Raw genomic sequence first — 27,968 nt, forward strand, 5'->3', positions numbered from 1 at the left:
CCTGCTGCTGCTGCTGTCCTCTACTTCACTACTAGTTATAAGTAAACTACGTCTACAAGTGACCGTCGGCAACATATGTGCCGATGACAGGTATTCACATTAATACACTGAACCTGCACTATATAATAATCATGAAATATGTGGTTGAAACCATGAATATTTTAGTAGCCTAAACACGGAAGACTCATCATATACAAAACAACATATGAACGTACAAATCAGTACAAGAAATAAGTAATCAGAAAAATACTGCTTGCCCCGTCGGGAAACGGGACTTGATCACTTGACTAGACACATGTAAAGTACTTAAACACCCAAAATATATCAGGGAGATGTATTTCAAAACAGCACATTTCTAAATTACAATTTCTAAAACATTAAACACACTTAGCTATATGTTGGTTTTCTTTTGACATTGTTCTTGGTATAAACATGGACCCGTTGCCATCTCCACCAACACATATTTGCCATGTTCAGAATACCAACTGAAACAGCTCAGTGGAATGCGTTAACCGCCTAAGAAGGATTAATAATTTATGAAAATTATATACTAGTCTGTCCTTAAATCTATGGTCCAGGTACCGAAGAAATTGTTAGTAGTAGCATTAAAAAATTCTCATTACAATAGTTATTCAGCAAGAGGCAACGAATAGGTTCCCTGAACTGATATTACACTTAAATGTTCCTCACATTATAGTACACTTGCTAAGGTTCTTCTCCTCATACATATATTTCACTCATAATAACTTTTGATAAGTACTTAAGATCCCTTAAACGAATACTTAATTGAAGGTCATTCATCTAAATACATTTGAGATCATTCATCTAAATACATTTGAGGTCATTCATCTAAATAAATTTGAGGTCATTCATCTAAATACACTTGAGGTCATTCATCTAAATACATTTGAGGTCATTCATCTAAATACATTTAAGGTACTTCATCTGATTTAAGATGATTTCACTTAAGATCCCTCATGTAATAATACATTTTAGGTCCCTCAGCTGAAAATATATTTAGATTATCGAAATTACATGTAAGGTCTTTCCCCCTAATACTACTAATACTAAAGGCCCCTCGACTTGTATAATATAACTAGATCGTCACTAATATTAGACAAAAGGCCTGCTGGCTAAGTTTGTATGTTGAATACTCTTAGTTAAATGTACTTCTTGGTTTCCTAGTGACTGTTCTTGTAGTATTACTTTGCTGATATTCCTTGTTGAGATCCATTGATAGCATCTCATAGGATACTTTTGTTGACATTTCTTGTTGGATGCTGTAGTAGAAGGTTCTTTGGGACACTATGGTTGTTAATACTTGTAGAATCCCTTAGCTGCTTTGAGGGTAGGATCCTTCAACATATGGCACTCGCAATTCCTGCTGCCTATACATCTCTATCAAGTGTTTTTGATTGTGGTCACACTACCCAAGGCTCCTGGGTGTGGTCACACACTACCCAAGGCTCCTGGTTGTGGTCACACTACCCAAGGCTCCTGGCTATGGTCACACACTACCCAAGGCTCCTGACTGTGGTCACACACTACCCAAGGCTCCTGGTTGTGGTCACACTACCCAAGGTTCCTGGTTGTGGTCACACTACCCAAGGCTCCTGGCTATGGTCACACACTACCCAAGGCTCCTGGTTGTGGTCACACACTACCCAAGGCTCCTGGCTGTGGTCACACACTACCCAAGGCTCCTGGTTGTGGTCACACACTACCCAAGGCTCCTGGTTGTGGTCACACTACCCAAGGCTCCTGGCTGTGGTCACACACTACCCAAGGCTCCTGGTTGTGGTCACACACTACCCAAGGCTCCTGGTTGTGGTCACACTACCCAAGGCTCCTGGTTGTGGTCACACTACCCAAGGCTCCTGGCTGTGGTCACACACTACCCAAGGCTCCTGGTTGTGGTCACACACTACCCAAGGCTCCTGGTTGTGGTCACACTACCCAAGGCTCCTGGTTGTGGTCACACACTACCCAAGGCTCCTGGTTGTGGTCACACACTACCCAAGGCTCCTGGTTGTGGTCACACTACCCAAGGCTCCTGGTTGTGGTCACACTACCCAAGGCTCCTGGTTGTGGTCACACACTACCCAAGGCTCCTGGTTGTGGTCACACACTACCCAAGGCTCCTGGTTGTGGTCACACTACCCAAGGCTCCTGGTTGTGGTCACACTACCCAAGGCTCCTGGCTGTGGTCACACTACCCAAGGCTCCTGGTTGTGGTCACACTACCCAAGGCTCCTGGCTGTGGTCACACTACCCAAGGCTCCTGGTTGAAACACAAATATCAAAGATCTGGGAAAGGATAACGTAATAAGTATTTAAGAGGGTCCGCGGGTGACAGTTCTAAATCTGGGATCTTATCTGAATGTTTGCGGTGTTGCCAAAGTTCGGATGTGAGAGCCACATATGGTAGTCCTGGAAGGGGTTACGGTTAACAGTGCCAGAGTTGGGATACCTAAATGGCATCAGAAATACATGCTTCATCATGCTACAAGACCGTTGAGTCGGTGTCATAGTTGAAAACACTAATTTTGAGGTTCTAGTTGTAGAACTGAAACCTAAGCTAACAGGCCGTTACAAAAGGAAATTAATAAGAGTTTTGTCAGTTTTAGTTACCAGCAAGGACACTCTAGAAGGATATATAATTTAAAGTACATTAATCTGGCATCCAACTAATGATAACATTCGTTAGCATGACACCGGCTAACTGAACAAGTGGGGCTCCAGTCGTGATCTCAACTACACATCCGGAGGCATTGTTCCTAAAATCTGCTGCGGTCTCTCTCTCTTGCCAGTGTGTGAAGAGTCAACTTGATGGTTGGTTTAAACAGTTATCATCCAGGAACTTGACTTTAAGATATGTACATATTCTCGCGACGAAAGAGAGCGAGAAGAAAAAAAAAGTTAGTAAATTCCTCAGCGGGGGAACAGTGGCCGCGCGTCAAACTTACACACAAGAGTTCTGGGCTGTTAAAGCAGGTTTTTCAATGAAGTTGTCAAATCTGGCTGCTAACAGATTTTGGTTGGAATACTCCACTAACGAGGTGTGGCTCTTTTGAAGTGGATAAAAATGGAATTATGTACTTCACATTAATCATTAAACTACTGTTCAAACTAACTTAACCCTAATTGGCACATTTTTTCTTTGTTTCATATATATATAATTGGCACGCTGTTGCTTGCTCGATATGTATATTTGGCACGACACTCTCTTGTTCCTTATGAATGTTTTGCCTCCATGCGGACAGTCCGCGTTGGTGCTGTCTCGTCTGCGCCACTTTCTCCTGAAGGTGAAGTGAGGCTAGAAGGATGTTGCTACTCGTGGGATAGTGCGTAGGCGGCCAGCTTGGCGTGGATGGTGGTGAAGGTGAGCCTGTGGGAAGGGTGAGGGCGCCAACACCCGCTCATCACCTCCTGCACCTCACGGGGACACCATGCCGGCGGACTCAACACAACCTGAAGAAGTCCAAACTTGTGAAAACCATCACAGAAAACTGTGCTAGCATGAAAGAAATTTGTTCCGAAGTTCAAAAGACACGAAGTTAAATATGTGTCAGCAAGGAGTCAGTTCTACCTAATTTATTCATGCCTTTCCATCAAATGCTGAAATTCTAAGTAGAGAAAATGGTAAATAAATCCAAAGGCCAGAATAAAGAGGTACCTGTGGAGTGGCGTATTTATCAGTGGAGGAGGTGGTTGAGTGTGCGTGAGCGTGCGTGGACAGCAGGGCGTGGAAGAGGAGGTCGTCTGAGAGGTGGTGGTGCGGCCGTCGACGAGCCAGGGTCAGGATCTCCCATAGTGTCACGCCGAAGGACCACACGTCGCCGGCGGAGCTGAAGGTACCCTGTTCGGTGGGAAGGCAGTGAGACGTTATCACTTTTGGGTCTAGCTGGCGACCCAACTTGATGCTCAAGTTGTGAGCACAAGAATGTAACAACTCTCGTATATATAAATAAATAAATCAACAAGTCAGAGAAGCGTGCATGAGCTGATCATAGCAATAGAGGATATGAATTACTTTTCAATTCGAACTTACCCTTCCCTTTTTCTGACAGATCCCTTCCCCTTCACCTGGCATAACCTCTTCCATTAAGTGATAGACCCTTCCACTTTTATCTCCTAGAACCCCTCCCTCTAACCAGACACCTCCACCCCCGCCCCCGCTCACCTGACAGAGCACCTCGGGACTACACCATCGTAGGGGCGCCGGTCCACGGCCGTCAGGAGGCCTCCAGTAGTCGCTAGAATAGCGAGGCAAGGCGGACCCTACCTGCGTCACCTTGACCACGCCCACTCCGTCTGCGTCTCCTCCCACCACCACCACGTTCCTGCCGGAGAAAATCATCGTCAGCATCACAATCCTGGATACTAAAGACCTATTACTGCAATAGCCAGGCAGCTGATGTAGGCAGCGAATTATGAACAAAATCTGATGAACATATTGAGAAATAACAGTTTTTGAGCACAATGAAACGCACAGATATCGCACATATATTCTAGGAACCTTCGTATATTATATTAGAGGAACAGGTAGTCTTCAAGGAGAATTTGTAAGAAATACTGAGGGTAGACTATTCCATCTCATGAATCACAATTTAGGAAGACCGGGAAGGGAAGGGGGGGACCCAGGCGTCATTCCCGCCATGATCGCGGACCACCACAGCTCTGTTGGGACCACCACAGCTCTCTGTTGGGACCACCACAGCTTTATAGGAACCACCACAGCTCTGTAGGGACCACCACAGCTCTGTTGGGACCACCACAGCTCTGTAGGGACCACCACAGCTCTGTAGGGACCACCACAGCTGTACATTTAGGCATGGGGGTGTGTCAGGTATGCACAGTGCACTTCTACCCATGGCTGGTGTGTGTGCTTCACGTATTGTGCAGCTGTGACGCAGGGTCGGTCGGGGGGGGGGGGGAGCACACCATAGAGATTATGGCAGAAGCAAATTTAGAAGCAACAAGGTATAACTGAGAATAGTTCTCTTGTCACTATAGAAATATTATGCATACAAAAGTTGTGTTGTAGGACAGTGAAATCCTGGTTATAATCTGTAATCTAAGTTACTCTAGATATACTGTATGAAGCGATATGCAGTACTGTATAAAGTGAAGTTGTCAAATACAGTTTTGCAGCGTCTTACACCACGTTAATAACCAATGCCTCCACAACACCCAGATCAATGACCAAGTTTACTGGGATTTAGTGTTGAGAAGTCTGCTATTTAAGCCCGGCCTTGGGTCCAGGCTTGTTACTCGTCACACCCGGCTTGTTACTACTCAAGGCCGGCTTGTTACTCCTCAAGGCCGGCTTGTTACTCGTCAAGGCCGGCTTGTTAGGCCGGCTCGTTACTCGTCAAGGCTGGCTCGTTACTCGTCAAGGCCTGCTTGTTACTCCTCAAGTCCGGCTTGTTACTCGTCAAGGCCTGCTTGTTACTCCTCAAGTCCGGCTTGTTACTTGTCTCTTGCTGTCTTATTCCTTTTTGTTTATATCCACCATCATATACTCGGGAATGCCTTTCTTGCTTATTTCAAATAAGATCTTTTAATGTAATTTTCATATACAGTATTTTGCAATAATGTATTAGTATACATTATTTAATGTATTAGTCTATCTATAATGTATTAGTATACATTATTTAATGTATTAGTATACATTATTTAATGTATTAGTATATCTATAATGTATTAGTATACTTTAATGTATTAGTATACATTATAGCACCGCAATATTGACGTTTTCTATGCAAAGGCCTACTGTAGATAGGCTTGACGGATGTCATGAATTGGTACGTTTCAAGGCAGGGGAAAAAAGTGTTGTATTTTTAACGGAGTGACGCACCGAGAAACCGGGCCGGTTTAGTAATAGTGCAGTAGCTATTGTTGTTGTGTATTCCTTGTATAACCATACATTATAACCACACTACCGCTAACACCACCGGTAATGATGAACACAACCACACTACCACCACCACCATCGGCAGTGATAACCACCACCACAATAACTTCCGCTACCACCACCACCGGTAATAATAACCACCACCACAATAACTACCACCACCACCACCGGTAATAATAACCACCACCACAATAACAGCTGGAGACAGGTCCTGGTGGAGGCGGCTGAAGAGGCGAGCGATAAATTGCAAGCGGGAATATTCGCTGTGTGCAGGATATTGGTTTAGAGTTGGGAGGGAGGGAGGGAGGGACTGAGGGAGGGAGGGAGGGACTGAGGGAAGGTCTGGGGAGGGAGGGTGGGTTTGGGGAGGGAGGGAGGGTCTGGGGAGGGAGGGAGGGACTAAGGGTGGGTCTGGGGAGAAAGGGAAGGACTGAGGGTGGGTCTGGGGAGGGAGGGAGGGTCTGAGGGAAGGTCTGGGGAGGGAGGGTGGGTCTGGGGAGGGAGGGTAGGTCTGGGGAGGGAGGGAGGGTCTGAGGGAAGGTCTGGGGAGGGAGGGTGGGTCTGGGGAGGGAGGGAGGGTCTGAGGGTGGGTCTGGGGAGGGAGGGAGGGTCTGGGGAGAGAGGGAGGGCCTGAGGGAAGGTCTGGGGAGGGAGGGAGGGACTAAGAGTGGGTCTGGGGGAGGGAAAAGAGGTACCCCACTCATAAACACCCTGCCTTCGTTCAGCAGGGGAAGTGTTGGCAGTAATTACAGGATTCTTGCGCGGATTATCTATAAAACCACTACCCTCGTCAATATATTTAACCGTAATAAATGTTTTACTTAAAAGATTGGATTGTAACTACCACATTGGGGGCCGTAAAGTAGTGGCAGGTGGACACAAGGGGTAGTAATAGGGAATTGTTATACTAATGTTCACGTGTGGTGGGGGTCGACCTCAGCTTACCTATCTGTGTCTACGGGGCGTTTTGTACACGCTGCGCTCAAATTTCTTGACGTTCTTGTTCTTTGTCGTTTTTTCTCTTAAAGGTGTGGGTTGAGGTAGCAGCTGCTGCTATCTTCTTAGAGGTGGTTCATTGGCCAGCCTCGTTGTCTATGAAAGGTTCGTTATTCTCTGCCCTTTTGCGTTGTCTACTTCCTTTCAATTTGAAAAAAGTTGCCTTGTACAGCTGCTTTACTCCCCTCAGTATTTTGTATGTACTGATCAGATCCCTCAGGTCCTCTGGAGTTGTTAAATTGATTTCCCTTAAACTGTCCTCGTTGCTTATACCTGTTAGTTCAGGCACCAGCTTCTAAGGTCATATATGTTTAGTGCTTCTACCCCTGTTACTCACTTTTCCTTTAAGGCACTAACCTTGTTGCAAATCTCTGAAGTTGGTTAATCTTTGTGCTTTGCTCAGTGCTGATTCCATGCAGGTTTTATACATTCTAGGAGGACTGGTATGAGGTAGGTTGTGTGAACTATGTAGTATGATGGTGAACGTGGAGGTGTGGTGAGTGTGTGATAGTGGAAATACACGTAAGTGGAGATTGGTGTTAGGATGACAGGGAGATGTGTTGTAAGGTAATTAGAATTCTGCCCGTGAGATTAATATTTTAACATTAATTTACTAGTTACTGCGCTTCGATGCATTATTTCTAGCAATGAGAATGTCGTGTAAGGAAGGAATGATCTGATATGCAGGCGATGAGTCACAATAACGTGGCTGAAGTATGTTGACCAATCCACACACTAGAAAATGAAGGGACGACGACGTTTCGGCCCGTCCTGGACCATTCTTGCCTTGAGAATGGTCCAGGACGGACCGAAACGTCGTCGTCCCTTCATTTTCTAGTGTGTGGATTGGCCAATGATCTGATATTTCCTTAAGCAGGAGCTGATCGAGCCCGCGAGATACATACCCAGGTATTTCAAGGCTGCGAACGTTGGTGATATAGTAGTGTGCAGAGTAGCGATGTACCATGTACTATCCCCAGGAAGGTCATTATAGGGGAAGGTCATTACAGGGGAAGGTCATTACTAGTAGCGGGGGGAGGAGCGTCCTGGCATTTCCAGGGCGAGGCCCCGTCAACAATGGCTCCTGTCGCCCCCCCGGCTGCTTGTCAGAATTAATCAGCAAAGGCCAAATCACCGGCCGGGTCTGAGTGCCAGAATGCTGATGAAACTCGAGATGCAAATTTCCTGTCTTTAACGCAGGAAGCACGGGGTGACCTACGCCAGTGGTGCATGGGTCAGTATGGACGGCTACACTGTCTCCTGTAGCCTGGCCACACTGTCTCCTGTAGCCTGGCCATACTGTCTCCTGTAGCCTGGCAACACTGTCTCCTGTAGCCTGGCAACACTGTCTCCTGTAGCCTGGCCATACTGTCTCCTGTAGCCTGGCCATACTGTCTCCTGTAGCCTGGCAACACTGTCTCCTGTAGCCTGGCAACACTGTCTCCTGTAGCCTGGCCATACTGTCTCCTGTAGCCTGGCCATACTGTCTCCTGTAGCCCGGCCACACTGTCTCCTGTAGCCTGGCCATACTGTCTCCTGTAGCCCGGCCACACTGTCTCCTGTAGCCTGGCCATACTGTCTCCTGTAGCCCGGCCACACTGTCTCCTGTAGCCTGGCCATACTGTCTCCTGTAGCCTGGCCATACTGTCTCCTGTAGCCTGGCCATACTGTCTCCTGTAGCCTGGCCATACTGTCTCCTGTAGCCCGGCCACACTGTCTCCTGTAGCCTGGCAACACTGTCTCCTGTAGCCTGGCAACACTGTCTCCTGTAGCCTGGCCACACTGTCTCCTGTAGCCTGGCCATACTGTCTCCTGTAGCCCGGCCACACTGTCTCCTGTAGCCTGGCCATACTGTCTCCTGTAGCCCGGCCACACTGTCTCCTGTAGCCTGGCCATACTGTCTCCTGTAGCCTGGCCACACTGTCTCCTGTAGCCTGGCCACACTGTCTCCTGTAGCCTGGCCACACTGTCTCCTGTAGCCTGGCCATACTGTCTCCTGTAGCCTGGCCATACTGTCTCCTGTAGCCCGGCCACACTGTCTCCTGTAGCCTGGCAACACTGTCTCCTGTAGCCTGGCAACACTGTCTCCTGTAGCCTGGCCATACTGTCTCCTGTAGCCCGGCCACACTGTCTCCTGTAGCCTGGCCATACTGTCTCCTGTAGCCTGGCCACACTGTCTCCTGTAGCCTGGCAACACTGTCTCCTGTAGCCTGGCCATACTGTCTCCTGTAGCCCGGCCACACTGTCTCCTGTAGCCTGGCCATACTGTCTCCTGTAGCCTGGCCACACTGTCTCCTGTAGCCTGGCCACACTGTCTCCTGTAGCCTGGCCACACTGTCTCCTGTAGCCTGGTGGTGGAGGCTTATCACCACCACACCCTATAAATACCACTAAAATCAGCACCATCGGCGGCATTACAGCCAACATCACCATAACCGCAGTACCCTACCATCATCACCGCCGCTACAACAACACCATCAATCACTACCACCTTAATAACCAGTACTACCCCTCACCATCTTCACTACCACCACCACTGACATGACATTCACCTCATCCACCACTTTCATTACACTTATCCCCACCACTTTCACAACAACGCCTTAACCACCGTCATCACCACCACCACCACCTTCACAATCACCATTACCACCGTCACCATCGCAATCACCATCATTCCCACCATCACCACGTAGGTGAGGTCACAGGTGGGGGCAGAGGCAGAACTGCCCACCTCGTCATGACCCGGGTTAAACAATATTTAAACTACCAGATTTACTGCCACAAATTGGTGTTAAACCACCGGCCTCCGCGACACTGACCAGTTTATTACGCTTAATACATAGCTGAGCTAATAACCATATTTAGCCTAACTTCATTAACTGCTAATAAGCTTCATTTACGCTGGTGTTATTTAAACACTGGGCAAGACAGCTTAACATTAACATTAACAATAGGGTGAGAGATGGGGAGTCTCGCCTAATCTGGTAGATAGGAGGAAGAGGAGACAAGAGAACTAAAGTAATCAAGGGGAAGAAAAGATGGATAAGGAAGGTTACATTATTCCGACTACAGATAAAATTTATTAAATTTAATAATATTTAGATAGGCCGTTCCTTCCATTAACACCCCGTAAACAAATGCAACGGTTTAGTGTAACCAGAAACGTCTGAACGAAGGCGTCTTAACAAACATAGCCCGAAACGCTTTGCGTAATAGTGGCTTTAGGCATTGTATGTACTAGCTCTACCTATAAGTCAACCAATCTTTGTAAAAATTTCTTGTATGTATGTACCTTACCTAAATAAACATTTTATTTTTATTTATTTTATATAAGAGCCGATAATCAATAGACCCGTCAATATTGTGGTGGTTTTAATTTCACTAAACCATCGTATTTTCTACGTCGGGTTTGAGAGTACAAAACCTGTAACGTTGAGAAAGAGGTGGGGGGGGGGGGTTATCTTGAGTTGATTTCGGGGCTTAGTGTCCCCGCGGCCCGGTCCTTGACCAGGCCTCCACCCGAGCCGGTCGGCCGAGCGGACAGCACGCTGGACTTGTGATCCTGTGGTCCTGGGTTCGATCCCAGGCGCCGGCGAGAAACAATGGGCAGAGTTTCTTTCACCCTATGCCCCTGTTACCTAGCAGTAAAATAGGTACCTGGGTGTTAGTCAGCTGTCACGGGCTGCTTCCTGGGGGTGGAGGCCTGGTCGAGGACCGGGCCGCGGGGACACTAAAAAGCCCCGAAATCATCTCAAGATAACCACCCCCAGGAAGCAGCCCGTGACAGCTGACTAACACAAAGGTACCTATTTTACTGCTAGGTAACAGGGGCATAGGGTGAAAGAAACTCTGCCCATCGTTTCTCGCTGGCGCCCGGGATCGAACCCGGGACCACAGGATCCGGTAACCCGGTAACAGGGTTGTTGATTTGTGGAACCAATTGCCGCGTAACGTGGTGGAGGTGGGGTCCCTCGATTGTTTCAAGCGCGGGTTGGACAAGTATATGAGTGGGATTGGGTGGTTATAGATAGGAGCTGCCTCGTATGGGCCAATAGGCCTTCTACAGTTACCTTTGTTCTTATGTTCTTATGTTCTTATGATCACAAGTCCAGTGTGCTGTCCGCTCGGCCGACCAGCTCCTTGTGCTATAACCCCCAGTAACTGGGGTTGTTAATGTCCTGGGGACGAAGGTCACACAGAGGTAAACACAGTAGCGTGGGGTTCCCCTGGCTCCGCTCGACCCCAGGTCATTACTGCCAATGTTATGTGCCCACCAGCTCTACAATGACCACTAAACCAACATCATTAAACGCCATTTTCGCTGCTGATGGGTTTGGTTTCGCACATTTCTAGGGATTTCTTTTATGGAGGTGATAAAGGGCGCGTATATTGGCAGCGACCAGGCACGTCTCCTGTGCTAGGGTGAGTCGACGGGCTCACCATAGCCCGTGCTGCTTGCAACCTTTTGTTCCCAGAATGTTGTTGTTGTTGTTATAGATTCAGCTACTCGGAACAAGTTCCATGTAGCACGGGCTATGGGAGCCCGTAACTTACCTGGCACAGGAGCGGGGCAAGTAGCACAGGCTATGGTGAGCCGTAGTGGACTTACCTGGCACAGGAGCGGTGCTGTGTCTATCTGACCTGTTCCCAGTAGCTAAATCTAAACCAACAACAACAATGGCAGCGTCCATCAGAGGAGCCTTGCTGACTGGCAGGCCATAACACTACCTCAGGATTAATAACAATATTTTCTCAATTTTTTATGTAATTTAGTTTTTATATAATAGGACCGATTTTGAGGGGAAATTTGCCATATTAGGTGAAAAGATAGATACTTAAAGATGGCAACACTAATATCGCTGTGGCAAAAGGGGTTGGCGACCCCCAAGTGGGATAGGGCTAAGATGTGTCTCAGTTGGGTTGCGCCATCATGGTAACAAGATATCAGGGTATCTTGATACCCTAATACGTGGCAGTAGCTGTCTAGGGGTATAAATGGTGATTTACTATCGCCTGCATCCTGCCAAGAATCCGGTGGCCTCCAGAGCTACAATGGAGCACGTGGTGAGCGTAAATAAAGCAACCCGTTCTCGCACTTTCGTATAGTCAATATTGACTTATTAAATACGTGCATATGTGATATACTAAACATACTAGTTTACCTTGAAAAGCTTCATAGAAAACACCGACCTTACCTAACCTTCTTAGTATGTTAAGATAAGCATCTTATAAGCATCATTCTATGAAGCTTTTCAAGGTAAACTAGTATGTTTAGTATGTCACATATGCACGTATTAAATAAGTCAATATTGACTGTAAGAAAGTGCGAGAACGGGTTGAATAAAGCAGCCCGTCATCCTAAGGTTTCCCACCGTCAAGAATACGGTCAAGGACCCAAAACAGAAAACGGGACAGTACGTCAATTTTCGCGAGCCGCTTCCATTTTCTAATACGACAATTTTTGGTCTTATGTAACGCATACGAGCGAAAATTGACGTTCTTTGTAGGAGGACAGGTTGAATAAAGACCACAGAGCTACAGAAGATACAAGACTTTGCTTTTAGTTCAATCAAGTACTATACAGTGTACCGGAAGACTCCTGGAGTTATTAAATACCACGAACAAATGCCAGATAAGACGCCAGAGAGTCTTGACCAATAAGATGGCCTGAAGGACCCTCCGAAGCTCTCAAGAGTATTTAAGAGTCCAGAGGAGAGGGAGAGAAAGAAGCTTTAACACCCTCGAGACTGGAAGACCCCGAGAGGACCGAGACTTCACGAAGCAACATTGCAATACAGCAACATTGCTGAGTTGCATGTTCTTTAATAATTTCATGTTCTTTAATAAAGTATTTATATAATGGGGAAATACTTTATTACTATTGATTTATAATTATCCATTCCCACCGTTCAAATGGTTACTCAAGTCATATATATAACAATGTGTAAACTATGAATAACTTCATCGTAAAAGTAACACGGGACGTATTGATAAATAACGCAGCCCACACATACACAATGAGGCAAGTCACAGCCCCCGCTCCTGTGCCAGGTAAGTCCACTACGGGCTCACCATAGCCCGTGCTACTTGCAACTTTTTGTTCCCAGTAGCTGAATCTTAAACAACAACATACACAATGAAAGTGACGACGATTAGGTTCGTCCTGGGCCCCTTATCGAGTCGTAACTGAAGAACTAATTGATTGATGAAGATTAAGGCACCCAAGAAGAGGCATTAGGAAATGTAGATGTTTATCTCTCAGAATGTTTGGTAATATGTTTATTGTTTGTGATGTGTTTATATGTATGTATTAACACGATGTACTGAACGGGGTGAGAATAGCTTGAGCTACCTCATCCCTTTGTGTGTATTTTACCTCAATAAACTTATTTCAATTTCAATTTCAATTTCAAGAGGAGGCACGGCCACGAGTAGCCCGTAAGTGGTAGAAGTTTGGAGTAAATGTGAACTTTGGTCGTGAAAGATCATTATATTGGTGATTATATAATGATATAATGGTCATTATATTGGCAATGGGAGGGAGCCAATGTAATGCAAGATGGAAGGTGAGGAGGCAAGTGGAGAAGTAAAGCATGAAAACAGAGTAAGCAGTAAGGAAAGAAGAGAGAAGCGATGAAGAATAAAAATGAAATAAGACAGGTAAATAGACACAGAGATAAAAGCCGAAGAAATAGTTTAGCACACAGGATAGCTAAGAGTATTAACGCATTAACTATGTAGCAAGATAGTCAAGAGCACCAGAGTGAGAACTACGGTTCATGTTATGTATGTGAGCCGCCTCACAAGACAACCCGTTCTCGCACTTTCTTTAAGTCAATATTGACTTATTTAATAAGTGCATATGTGACATACTAATTTATTGTGAATATTTTAGTGTACCTTGAAAAGCGTCATAGAAAACACCGACCTTACCTAACCTTCTTAGTATGTTAAGATAAGCATATTATTGCTTCGTAATTACAATTATTACTTAACCAATACCTATAATAGGTATGCTTATCTTAACATACTAAGAAGGTTAGGTAAGGTCGGTGTTTTCTATGAATCTTTTCAAGGTAAACTAAAATATTCACAATAAATTAGTATGTCACATGTGCACGTATTTAATAAGTCAATATTGACTATAAGAAAGTGCGAGAACGGGTTGCAGAAGACGGTGTCTGTAAAGAGAGCATTTGCAGGCGATGAGTCACAATAACGTGGCTAAAGTATGTTGACCAGACCACACACTAGAAGGTGAAGGGACGACTTGAGAATGGTCCAGGACGGACCGAAACGTCGTCGTCCCTTCACCTGCTAGTGTGTGGTCTGGTCAACAAAGAGAGTATTGTTCGCGTCAGCAAGTTTAACACTTCTTTTTCGTGGCATTAAGCGCACGGCCAGCTTCACTAAGGGATTGAACACGACAAGATAAACAGGAAATTTAATGGCCGCTTTGGAAACAAGTGGAGGGTTATAAGGGTAGTCTTGTGGGCGATGGCGCTATTGGCTTTATTGTAAAACGCGTCCAAGATGTCAATCGCGTCCAAGATGTCAACAATAACAACAGATGTCCAAGAAGACAATCGACTTGAGAATGGTCCAGGACGGACCAAAACGTCGTCGTCCCTTCACCTTCTAGTGTGTGGTCTGGTCAACATACTTTAGCCACGTTATTGTGACTCATCGCCTGCATGTAGGACTGGACCACATGAAGCATGGAGAGGCATCTTTAGATATAGAGAAGTCTTGCAGGAGGCCCCATGTTGCGTCACTACTCATTATGATGTCTAGTCAGCAGCACTTGTGTAGTGAAAAGACGACGTGACCAACAAGGTATACAAATAAATAACAACTAAAACAAAGGCATTAAGAGGACCCCCCCCCCCCCAGGGCTTGTATAAACTAATGAGGAATCATAAGAATTTCCGTATAATTGCGTATGTACCCTCACCACTTGGGCTGGACGTGAGCGACGATCTTGCTTCATGCAGGTCGGCGTTCAATCTCCGACTGTCCAAGTGATTGAGCACCATTCCTTTCCCCAAAAATCCTTTTCCTGACCGCTTCCAGGTGCTATATAGCCGTAATGGCTTGGCGCTTCCCCCTAAACATTTCCTCCCTCCCTCACACATTAGTGTGAGGGAGGCAGGAAAGCCCTGGCCGTCAACCCAACAAGAGTTCATGAGCACTCGGCAAAAGATCTTGAAGAGCTCACGAAAGCACAAAGAGATCTCGAGAGGCAAGAGTTTTTAATAAACGATTAGCATCTTGAAATTGTTCCAGGTAAGTTCTAGGTCAGTAGAATGACAAAAAGATTGTTTCAAGAACAACAAAAAGTGAAGACACCATAAGATCTGAAGACACCACCGTGAATGCTGCACCAGCCGGCCAATATAAGCAGGTCCTATCTTCTAAAATTTCCTTAGATAAGCCTCACAAATGTTGCAATCCTCAACATTAACGTTAGACCCTATTCACCATGCAGGACACACAGCCTTCAGACCATGAAACAATAGAGCTAGACGACCTAAGTTCATGTTTATTAACATAATACAATACATCCCAAGGCGGATAGAGTAGCTTAGATTCAGGCGATAAGTCACAATAACGTGGCTAAAGTATGATGACCAGACCACACACTAGAATGTGAAGGGACGACGACGTTTCGGTCCGTCCTGCATCATTCTCAAGTCGATTGTGAAAGTCGTTATTCTCAAGTCGTCGTCCCTTCACCTTCTAGTGTGTGGTCTGGTCAACAAAGTACTCATAGTTTGCCAGTGCAGACTATTGATCAGTAATTTCAAAGCATTATATGACAAAGAGTGCTGGGAAGACGGGACACCACGAGCGTAGCTCTCATCCTGTAACTACACTTGGTAATTACATGCTCCTCTGTGACTAACTATCCTGTGTGATGGGGATTTTTAGCATCACATAGCTAGTTCTTGACACACTCTGTACTCCCGTTCACATAGTCTTAGCTGCATAAATGCAGATGTACCCAAATATGATACAAAAATGGGTTTCCCCTCCCCCCTCACCCCTACACTGCCACACCCCCCTCTCACCCCTACACTACACTGCCACCCCCCCCTCACCCCTACACTGCCACCACCCCCCACCTCGCCTTGGGGGGCTCAGTCCTCCCTTGTGTTGACGTCTGACTGACCTTCAGGTCCCTCACCCCCCTCGGGAAATATCACCGGGCCCCGGGTGGCATTAGCTGTTCCTGCTACACGGTAACACGGGGCACCGTGGTGATGACAACACACTCTGTTTGGAACAGTGGGTGAGACGACGGTCTTGGTCATCATAATGGTGGTGGCAATGATGGTGAGGTATGGTTATGGTGGAGATAGTAACTTTGGTGATGGTAGTGGTAGTCGTGATGTATATAGTGATAGTGCTGGCTGGTGGTTTTGATAGTCATAGTGATGGTGGTTAGAATAATCACACAAAATCGTTTTACAGCTATTTGTATCTTTAACGTGTAGATAATTTATTATTTATATAATGCAATACAAGAATTAACACGCAATTTATATTTATCTGAGCATTATCATCAGCAAACTGCAAAAGAGAGATGCAGCATAAACGGGTCAAGGACCGTCAAGAGGCCCCACCAAACTACTGGGTGGCACCACTGGAGTACCGAGGAACACAAGCGGAGTGCCAGCCAGCAGCACTAATCCCAGCCCACATGATAAGTGGCACAGATTTTCCTTGGCTCCCTACGACATGCAGTTATTAAGGTTAATGAGGAGTCTGGCGGACAGCTTGACGCCTCTATCCATGACTCTCCCCGGCCGGGCTAATTGGATCATTTGTGCCGCCAGACCTGGTTAATTACTGACGTCCTCCAGACGCACCCCACAATTTACCGGGTCAATAGTACAGGGACACAGTCTTTCTCTTGTGCTTGCTTGAGGGGCTGTGACACTCACCAAGATGTGCTTGCATGAGGGGCTGTGACACTCAACCAAGATGTGCTTGCATGAGGGTCTGTGACTTTCAACCAAGATGTGCTTGCATTTGGTTCAAACTGATCTCGTCAACTTTGCATCGTTCGTAAATTAGAGTATGAATAATACTATTTTCTCTCGCTAATCGCTTACTTTTGTTAGGAAAAGGATGGGTCCCAGTACGGTGTGGCATCCTGACTTAAGACCTTGCCAACTTCTATCTCTCTCACTGTAACCCTTTTGTTTCCTACCCGAGAGGTACCCCCCTTAACTCATCCCAGTACTTTTCCAGGGTTGCATATCGGGTCGGTGTCAGGACCGTGACATGCAACCCTAGACGTCACGCAGTGTCATGTGAAGTCTAGGGTTGTATGTCGGGTAGTAGAAATGTTGTATTTACCTCCCAAAACTAATTAAGCGGATCTATCGCCTTTAACCTGCAGATACAATAGGGAAAATATCACTTTGGCTGTTGAATTAATGTGAGTAGGTACCAATGGGTTCCCCGCGACAAGGAAGCACGCCCAGCTGGTATAATTAAACTATTCATACAGACACCAGCTGCACGGAGACACCCACGTGTCTGGATAGAACACAGGAAGAGACTCACCTGATGCGAGAGGGCACAGAGGAAGACTCACCTGGCAGCCATATCGGTGTGAGAGACTCGGTGGGACTCTAGAAAAGCCATACCGGCTGCCACCTGCACCGCCACGTCCAGCAGGTCGCCCACGCTGCTCGTACATACAAACACGCGTTAGTCCAGGCGGAGCGGAGGTGGTTGGGTGGGGATAGGTAGTGAGGCTCGAGGGACGAGAGTAAGACATGTAGGATGAGGCCGACAGCAGTACTGAGAGGGTAAAGACATTAGGGAGAACTATGGAACAGATCGATTGATTAAGTCACCCAAGAGGTGGCACGGGCATGAATAGCCCGTGAGTTAAGAGGAATAGGGAGAGGTGGGTGGTGGAGGCCGTGGATGTGGGAAGGTGGAGAGAGCCTCCACCTCCCAACACCGGCGTTGGGGTGGAGGCCGCAGTGAAGGGTGTTGCAGGGGTGAAGGATGCTTGGCTAGATTCACGAAATATAAATAATGTTTAAATTTATACATTTATATATACAAAATAATAGAGGTGGTAGGAGAGGAAAAGATTAAAGTATTCAGTGAGAATCCACAAGGTCTTCTCTGAACACTATTTATTTTCTTCTTCGAGGATGTGGGTCCCTTTAATTAAACCAGTGGTGGTACCCCTATATATAATATATATATATATATATATATATATATATATATATATATATATATATATATATATATATATATATATATATATATATATATATATATATATATTATGCAATTGACGATCACGAAACACTGATCATTTGTATGGGGAATCCACAAAGAAATGGGAAAAGATCATGAACGTTTCGGTCGTGTAAAGCCGTTGTCAACACCAGATGTTGTCTGGTGTTGACACCAGACAACATCTGGTTGTATATATTTATATATATATAATGTATATACACACACATACAGTCTCTCTCTCTCTCTCTCTCTCTCTCTCTCTCTCTCTCTCTCTCTCTCTCTCTCTCTCTCTCTCTCTCTCTCTCTCTCTCTCTCTCTCTCTCTCTCTCTCTCTCTCTCTCTCATGATAACAGCTCTACACTCGCCTAATAGAAGTTTGCGGGTGTAAGTGTGGGCGGGTGGTAGTGGCGTGGGCGTAGTCAGCAGGGGCGAGAGTGCGGGCGTGCAGGTACTCTGGCAGGTGGGCGTCGGCCTGGTATTCCAGCACGAGTGTCACACCCACGGGTCCGCCCACAACCACCCCCAGCAGCCGCGTCAGGTTCTTATTATCCAAGGCTGCTAACAGCTGCAGAGAGAGACACAGAGATGTGTGTGTGTGAAGGGCCATGTGTAAGACAAGGACTGTAATGAGTAACTTCACATTGTCTGATTTCTTACGGTTTCTTAGCATCTGAATGACTGTTTAGCAGTGTTAATTAATCATTATATTATTATCATCATTGGCATATTCATGTTTATGGCTTTGAACGCGAATATTTCAGTTTGTTGTGTTGAGGTATTGTCACTCTGACAGGTGGAAAAAGTGGGTGATTAGTTGCTGTTTCAAGAGCGGATATTGTTCTAGAGATTCTACCGCGCAGTTGTTGACTGTTGAGGACTATGTTGTTTGTCATTGCGGCTAGTGTTTCAGATATTTAGTTAGGTTTCCCAGTGTCTAATCTGATTATAATCTGACTAATAATCTGACTAATCCTTGATTCTGGTGGGATCAGTTAGGGCTGGTAATGACTTGTAATTCGATAGTTAATCAGGTTTTTTCTTAGAATATTGTACACTTAATGATGCTTAAGATTGACGTTAGATAGATCGATCATCCATGTTTCATGGTTATTGAGTTGTTTGGGTCTTTAATGATATATTTGATGCCCTTTTGGAAAGCTGCATCTGGTTTCGATTTGTAAGAATTTGACTGGTAGTCCATCGTGGTTCAAGGCGTGTTTCCTAGCCATAAATGATTAGTTTTCGTCCATCTAGGTGCTCCTATGATTATTTCCACCGCTCTGTTTTGTATATTTAAAGAGGGCAGCGCAGTATATGACTCTAGGGGTCTCAAGGTCTCAAGGTCTATATGAGATACCTTACCTTACTCAAGGTAAGGTAAGGTATCTCATATAGTGAACTAACACAATGGTGCGTATTTTAACTCCGACACACTTCGCCTACAGCTCCTCCAGTAAGTTATCTTGAGATGATTTCGGGGCTTTTAGTGTCCCCGCGGCCCGGTCCTCGGTCCCCAGGAAGCAGCCCGTGACAGCTAACACCCAGGTACCTATTTTACTGCTAAGTAACAGGGGCATAGGGTGAAAGAAACTCTGCCCATTGTTTCTCGCCGGCGCCTGAGATCGAACCCAGGACCACAGGATCACAAGTCCAGTGTACTGTCCGCTCGGCCGACCGGCTCCCGATAAGTGAGCAAGACCCGCGGAGATCGTTTAATGCACTAGAGGAATTTTTACAAACTCCGCCATTGCAGAGTTTCGAAAATGACTTTCTTGTTAATTAAGAGAAAACTGGAGCTTGAGACTAAATCAGATATGGAGGACGCGTGTGGCTCGCGGCGATATTGGGGTCAGCTGACATTTCTGACCCTTGTCGCTAGCCTCTTCATATTAAACCACTTTCCGGATAAGATTGCAACTCTCCCGCAAAATTGGAAATCAAATTCTTTTTAATTTTTATAAATGAGATAAGACAAATATTGAAAATATAAATAAGCCTAGACTTCAGAGATGACGGGAAGGCAGGAGAGTAACATAGTGAAGACTGAGAAGGAATGAGTGAGAGAAAAAAAACATCACTTATAAAAAATAATTCATTTTCGTTTTAAAAATCGTCAACTGCAGGAATCAAATAGCAAATATTTCAGCGCGAAGTTATAAATAATAGATTTAATTTGAGGAGGATAATAGATGGTTGTGTCAGTTTGTACTCACCTAGTTGTGTTTGCGGGGGTTGAGCTCTGGCTCTTTGGTCCCGCCTCTCAACCGTCAATCAACAGGTGTACAGGTTCCTGAGCTTACTGGGCTCTATCATATCTACACTTGAAACTGTATGGAGTCAGCCTCCACCACATCACCCCCTAATGTATTCCATTTGTCAACCACTCTGACACTAAAAAGTTCTTTCTAATATCTCTGTGGCTCATTTGGGCGCTCTGACTGTTCAGTCAAAGCTCAGTCAGCTCAGTCAAAACAAAATGTGTGTTTGTATTGGTTGTTGTTGTTGTAGATTCAGCTACTCGGAAAAAAAGTTCCAAGTAGCACGGGCTATGGTGAGCCCGTAGTGGACTTACCTGGCACAGGAGCGGGGCTGTAACTCTGTTGTATCAGTGTTTGTGTGTGTTTGTGTACACATAGAGGTGCGGTGATTGACCTGTGCCTGGCGTGTGACCGCTGGAGCCGCCTGGTGGGCGGTTACTGTGATGAGGGCAGCGTGCCGGGGGGGCGGAGCCTCTCCCTCGCACCTCTCCTCCTCCTCCAATCCCTGCGATCCATCCTCAGAAACCACGCCCACTGACAACTATTGATAGAAAGATTTTTGTGTTACATGACGCTGAAAAGTGTAGTACACAATGATGCTTCCAGAGACCCCCACAATATTTATGCAGAAATCCTGTAAATATTTATGACTTTAGAAATCTGAAATAAAGCTTTATAAATAATAGGTAATGTATATGTAAAATGTTTCCAAAGTCATCCAAACTCACAAATTGTTAACGTAAGGAACAAGGGACAAGGAACAAGTAAAGCTAAAAATCAAACTAAAATTATATTAAAGTCGTAGTGAAAGTTATCATCACAAACTGTAAACTGGGGAACAATAACCACAATTAAAGACTAGTTCAATTTGTAAAGTAAACAGGTGTAAAGCTACAGCATGACGTGCATCTGTCAGTAGGACAACAAATCATATTATATATAAATAACATGAACACAAATATTTCCAGTTACACGGGAACAGAAAATTAGAACTATTGGATGGACGAACATACAGGCGAGCAGGCAGCGGCCTGCTTGAATACTCATCTCGCAATAAACCTTTCGAGGCAAGCAGCAAGCCCTCATTAATGAGCCAAAGGACACAATAAGATTGGCGTGACTAGTTTTAAGCACCTAAAATAGAAAACGATTTTATAAATGTTAAAAAGAGCAGCAAAAAATAATGTGGGACAGATCTGTAGCGTTGAGACTCACCGTAGCGAAGGCGCCAGAGGCCAGCACGCCCGTCCGTGTGACGCGCTCCGGGGCCAGCATAGGTGTGGGCGTGGGCGTGACCAGCCGCCCGGGGTCCTGGCGGTACACGCACGTCAGCCACGGGCCAGTTACGGACGGTACCTATCCACGAGGACGGGAGAGAGAGAGAGAGAGAGGGAGCTCCGTTATTAGTTCATCTTTGAGAACCTCTTCACCAACACCGACCTCGTGTCACCTCTCCTTGGTTGTACGGTCCTCCCGGTAGTGGAAGTGGCCAGGGAGGAGAGTCAAGGGGCAGGAAAGGTGGTCATAAACAATACTAAATTACATAAAGTCTCGCTTCATACAGGTCCGCGTTCAATCCCGACCGTCCAAGTGGTTGGGCACCATTCCTTTCCCCCCGTCTCATCCCAAATCCTTATTCTGACCCCTTCCAAGTGCTATATAGTCGTAATGGCCTGGTGCTTTTCCCTGATAATTCCTTCCTCTTCCCTCACACTCTCCTATTTTACTGCTTTTTTCGTTTCTCTAAAATACGTTATTTGCCTAATAATAAAGCAAAACACACACACACACACACACACACAAACACAGGTAGAGGTGAAATCCTGCTAAGGTCAAATAGAGAGAAACATCTGGGGGTTGATATCACACCGAACCTGCCTCCAGAAACCCACATCAAAATGATATCATCAGCGGCACATGCTAAATTGGCCAACATAAGAACTGCCTTTAGAAACTTGTGTAAGGAATCGTTCAGGACCTTGTATACCACTTATGTCAGACCAATCCTGGAGTATGCAGCTCCAGCCTGTATGTTGTTGTTGTTTTAGATTGAGCTGCTCAGAACAAAAAGTTGCAAGTAGCACGGGCTATGGCGAGCCCGTAGTGGACTTACCCGGCACAGGAGCGGGGCTGGAACTGTACGGTTAGTACTAGAAGAGTAAATAAAGGGATTTGAACTAGTAGCGGAGGCACGACTTTAAAAGTAGATATGACCGACCAAAGGATTTGAAACCCATATCTCTTGATTTGCCACAACGTATAAAATCCCAAATCTCTTGATTTGCCACAACGTATAAAATCCAACGTCCTAACCTAATCAGAAACGCACGAACCTTAAGTTACCCACTTAAATGAACAAATCCACAAGGGCCTTGACGAGGGCTCGAATCTACGTCCGAGAGGATCCCACAGTCACCCACTTAACCTAACCAACCGATCGAAAGAAAACGGATTTTTGAGAGACGCAACTTTTCATACCACGTTGCATTTTTAAGCTGGTTGCCATAACGACGTATTAGTTGAGAGGACGGGTTGGAACCTGTATACCAGGGACCCTACGGTCGGAAGGCTGGGTGTAAGAGCTATAACTCAACCTCCACAAACACAAGGCCAGTATACAAACACACAAAAGCTCTACTCGCCCGACACTCCGCCTATATCAAGTCAATTTACTACGTGAAAATAAACATCGAAACTTTTGTGATGTTATTTAGTAACCGATTGTTCCAAGTTTACGAACACTTGGAGGCACCGATGTTTCTTCCAAGTTTACGAACACTTGGAGGCACGATGTTTCTTCCAAGTTTACGAACACCTGGAGACGCGAGGCGGAGGACGGTTAAACTGTTAACCGTTTCCCTGATTACTGTTTATAAGGGAGGAATGTCTTATGCGAATACTGTGACCAATCTCCATACTTACCTTGACCACTTGCCCGACGCCAGCACCTCCCCGCCAGTGTGGGGCTGGCAGCACCTCCCCGCCAGTGTGCGGCTGGCAGCACCTCCCCGCCAGTGTGCGGCTACCAGCACCTCCCCGCCAGTGTGCGGCTGGCAGCACCTCCCCGCCAGTGTGCAGCTACCAGCACCTCCCCGCCAGTGTGCGGCTGCAACCCGTTCTCGCAAATTTAATAAGTCAACATTGACTTATTAGTTGCGTGCATAGGTGACATACTAAACATAATAGTTTCCCTTGAAAAGCTTCATAGAAAACACCGACCTTACCTAACCTACTTAGTATGTTAAAATAAGCATCTTATAGCTTCGTAATTACAATTGTTACTTAACCTATTATAGGTATAGGTTAGGTAATAATTGTAATTACGAAGCAATAAGATGCTTATCTTAACATACTAAGTAGGTTAGGTAAGGTCGGTGTTTTCTATGAAGCTTTTCAAGGGAAACTATTATGTTAAGTATGTCACCTATGCACATATTTAATAAGTCAATATTGACTTATTAAATTTGCGAGAACGGGTTGGCGGCTGGCAGCACCTCCCCACCAGTGTGCGGCTGGCAGCACCTCCCCGCCAGTGTGCGGCTACCAGCACCTCCCCGCCAGTGTGCAGCTACCAGCACCTCCCCGCCAGTGTGCGGCTGGCAGCACCTCCCCACCAGTGTGCGGCTGGCAGCACCTCCCCACCAGTGTGCGGCTGGCAGCACCTCCCCACCAGTGTGCGGGTGCCAGCACCTCCCCGCCAGAGCTGACAGTCGAGCAGAACAAGAAGTGCATGGTGGCCGGAGCAGCAGTAATGCGGGAATGTTAAACTTAACTTACAAATAAGACAGCTGCTTTCTCGCTGAGCACAGCGGGAAAACCCGGGCCGGGGTAATGAAGACAAACCTATGTTCATACACGCCAAGGACAAGTGCTTCGCCTCAGTAACTTCATTTATGGCTGCAGCCAAAAATTTCAGCATTATCACAGTCTCAAACGTTATAACTGTAATGCTTTTGAGTTGGTATTTTTTGGTATATCAGGAAGGCAACGAGAACATTGCAGAAATGGCAGTGAAACGAGAATGTTAGAGATTAGGACAACAAAAGTTCCTTGTTGATCGACTGGGATCTTTTATTTTCAAAAGCATGTCTATTTTTGTTCATATGCCTTACCCGTGCTTACTCTCATCACTCTCATGTCAACACTTTCTTCGCCTCACCTCCTCGCTTCTTTTCATACTCGAAAATTAACATCAACTTCAACGAAATTTTGTGCTGCGTAATTACCGTATTTGCCAGTGGGCAGGATGCGTGTTTTGGGCCCCCAACTAACCGAATATATATGCAGTGTATATATATAATACATATACATATATAATATAACTTTTAGACACTCAACGCACTAGGGGACTCGAACACGGGCCATCAAGGTGGCAGTTACGCACTGTATCCACTAAACCATACTTCAGAGCCCTAAAGAGGTAGGAATTCTGGGGTATTTAACCAACCAGAACTCCAAACCTTCCCAGGGAATGAGATAGTGAGGGAATCCTCGCGTTCGTGTAGTGGATACAGAGCGTAACTGCCACCTTGATGGCCAGTGTTCGAGTCCCCTGGCAGGTTGAGTGTCTAAAAGGTATATACTTCAAACTTGTGGTTTATAAGCAAGTCTGTGCATACACATATAATATATATATATATGATATATTATAGGACTTCCACGTTGCAGGAATAGGACCGTATCATTCTGGCTCCACCTCTTCCTACCAAACGCGACCCAAAAAGTCCAAAATGAGGGTTAAAAATATTAAGTCCCGATTTTGTTAATTTCATGTTCTTTCTCAGTAAGGTTTTGTGTCACATTGACAATATTAATAAGTGTCAAGGGAGCGAACAGCTGTCGCTCCTGGTTACGTTATCACAACCACGGTAATTAGGGAGGGAGACATGAGGGGATAACGAGGAGGTGAGGTCGGTGAACTGGCTGGTAATGAGGGAGTAATTGTGTCTTCAATTGCTCGTTCACTCCTCTCGTCTGTTTATCAGTTCCTCAAGTTTTGTATTAGTGATTTTCCAATTAGTGGTGGTAATGAGCTGATAGTCTCAGTGTCGCTGAAAGTTAATCTCACTAATTATGCACGTTTGATTAATTAACTGTGCCACGGAGGGAGCGAGAGTTGGGGCGCTCGGCTGGCGCTGGCCAGACACGCAGCAGGCACTGGCCAGGCACACAGTAGGCACTGGCCAGACATGCAGGCACTGGCCAGGCACACAGTAGGCACTGGCCAGACATGCAGGCACTGGCCAGGCACACAGTAGGCACTGGCCAGACATGCAGGCACTGGCCAGGCACACAGTAGGCACTGGCCAGACATGCAGGCACTGGCCAGGCACACAGTAGGCACTGGCCAGACATGCAGGCACTGGCCAGGCACACAGTAGGCACTGGCCAGACATGCAGGCACTGGCCAGGCACACAACAAACATTACTAATTAGGTTAATTACATCAACCCGCTAATTAAGCAGTAATATTTTCAGTTACATAAATCAACCAATTTCCTACAGACTCCGAACCCTAACAAGCTACCGGAGACTAAACAAGCTACCTAACCTAACCTTCACGTCACCTGACATGCCCCCACACTACCGAGAAACAAAAAGCATCTCTTGGTGGAAGAAATAACTCAGTTTAATCTTCACAATATCGCGCTTTTCTGCTCCAGTCACGCGAGCTGCCAGTTCTGCTCGGGTTGCTTTGCCTGCCACTCGGCCGCTCGACTCCAACTAATTGTTATGTTGAATGTCATTTGAATAGTCGGTATTAATTTGCAGTTAATTAACACCTGGGGGGATATCTTAAATATATTTTGTGCTATATATTTGTCTTGAGTGTAGGACTGATATATATATATATATATATATATATATATATATATATATATATATATATATATATATATATATATATATATATATATATATATATATATAATATATATAGCAATAAATACATTTTATTGTTGTTAGTTTTATTATTAGTTTATTATTCGCATTTGTAGAATTTCTATTATTAATATTGTTAATATCAATGGTAGAGTGTTGTGTAGGTTTATATCAATATATAAAGAGGAAGGAGGTGGGCGGAGGAAGGAGGTGGGCGGAGGACGGAGATGGGCGGAGGAAGGAGGTGGGTGGAGGACGGAGATGGGCGGAGGAAGGAGGTGGGTGGAGGACGGAGATGGGCGGAGGAAGGAGGTGGGTGGAGGACGGAGATGGGCGGAGGAAGGAGGTGGGTGGAGGACGGAGATGGGCGGAGGAAGGAGGTGGGTGGAGGACGGAGATGGGCGGAGGAAGGAGGTGGGTGGAGGACGGAGATGGGCGGAGGAAGGAGGTGGGTGGAGGACGGAGATGGGCGGAGGAAGGAGGTGGGTGGAGGACGGAGATGGGCGGAGGAAGGAGGTGGGTGGAGGACGGAGATGGGCGGAGGAAGGAGGTGCAATAAAGAAGAGAGTAAGGGAGAGCAGTGTTGGTGAGCGAGAGAACAATAAAAGTATGGTAGTGTAGTGTGTCTGCAGTTACCATGGGAACGGCGTCACACTAACACGCACACGTCGTACATCTTTACCTCACCTGTCGTCTCACTCATTTTATGTCACGCACGTGCTGCGTGTGTTTGCCTGTCCGTGGGCGGGCTTGAGTGTGAGTGTGTTACATAATAAGGGCTTACCTGGATCTGTCTTTCGCAGTTCTCGGGTGGGGCCGGGATGGGCGGCGGGCGTGGCAGCATGGGCGGTGGGCGGGAGATGGAGGCGAGGGTGACAGGGCGGGGGATTGGCGTGAAGGAGGAGGTAGAGGGGAAGGTGGAAGAAGGTCTGAGGACGGCGGGGGTGGCGTAGACCGGGGCGGAGTCCGGGGTGGCAGGGCGGAGGGTGCTGTAGGGCGTCACCAGCGGTGTCTTCTGCAAGTCGTCGTACAGCAAGCAGCTTCCCTCTTCGTATGTGGGCGTGGTACTCCCCAGGATGTTCACGCCCACTCCCACGCCTTCCATCAGGCTCTTCATGTCGAGGGTGTCCGGGGGCGGGCGGCGGAACACTCGAGGAGAGGAAGCTTTGCCCCTTCTACGTCTCAGCCAAACTCCCGCCCACACTAGCACCAGTACGCCCACGCCCACGCTGAAGCCCACGGCTACGCCCACGTAGGTGCGGTGTTGGTGGGCGGTGTAGACGGCCCAGACGTCTGCGGGTGGATGAGGTGGGCGGGCGGCCGTGTGCTCCTCTGGGGTGGTCACTGGTCTCCGCTCCCAGTCCCCCAGTCCACACCCACACGGACCTGACGGTCACCCAATCAATAACTGGATTCAAAATGGTTGAATGTTTGTTATTGACGTGTTTCAAAATCCAAGTTGATCATTTATACAAGAAAAAGATATAATAATAACATAATCATGAGCATTTTAAGTATAGATTATTTCATAAATAACGGCAATGGTTATTAGGACACGATGATAAATACATTAAACAGATACACAAACAGCAGTAACATTACAGTGGGTTACTTCCTCGATTTACAACCAAGGAAGC

General features: G+C 46.2%; 2 protein-coding genes across 2 annotated transcripts in view; one reads left to right on the forward strand and one right to left on the reverse strand.

Moving 5' to 3' along the window:
* The window catches only part of trio (trio Rho guanine nucleotide exchange factor), a 766,603-nt gene that overhangs the window by 7,372 nt on the left and 731,263 nt on the right, over positions 1-27,968 (forward strand). The gene's annotated exons all lie outside the window — the stretch shown is intronic.
* The window catches only part of LOC123762089 (discoidin domain-containing receptor 2), a 273,769-nt gene continuing 248,980 nt past the window's right edge, over positions 3,180-27,968 (reverse strand). Inside the window, exons 10-17 of the mRNA XM_069335891.1 lie at positions 27,116-27,717; positions 21,664-21,804; positions 20,843-20,989; positions 18,556-18,755; positions 17,523-17,615; positions 4,184-4,343; positions 3,677-3,859; positions 3,180-3,471 (exon numbers count right to left, since the gene is read on the reverse strand). Coding sequence (XP_069191992.1) covers positions 3,331-3,471; positions 3,677-3,859; positions 4,184-4,343; positions 17,523-17,615; positions 18,556-18,755; positions 20,843-20,989; positions 21,664-21,804; positions 27,116-27,717 — 1,667 coding nt within the window. The 3' untranslated portion in view covers positions 3,180-3,330. The remainder of the gene's footprint in view (positions 3,472-3,676; positions 3,860-4,183; positions 4,344-17,522; positions 17,616-18,555; positions 18,756-20,842; positions 20,990-21,663; positions 21,805-27,115; positions 27,718-27,968) is intronic.

This window comes from Procambarus clarkii, chromosome 34 (assembly GCF_040958095.1).
Source record: "Procambarus clarkii isolate CNS0578487 chromosome 34, FALCON_Pclarkii_2.0, whole genome shotgun sequence".
Classification (NCBI taxonomy): Eukaryota; Metazoa; Arthropoda; class Malacostraca; order Decapoda; family Cambaridae; genus Procambarus; species Procambarus clarkii.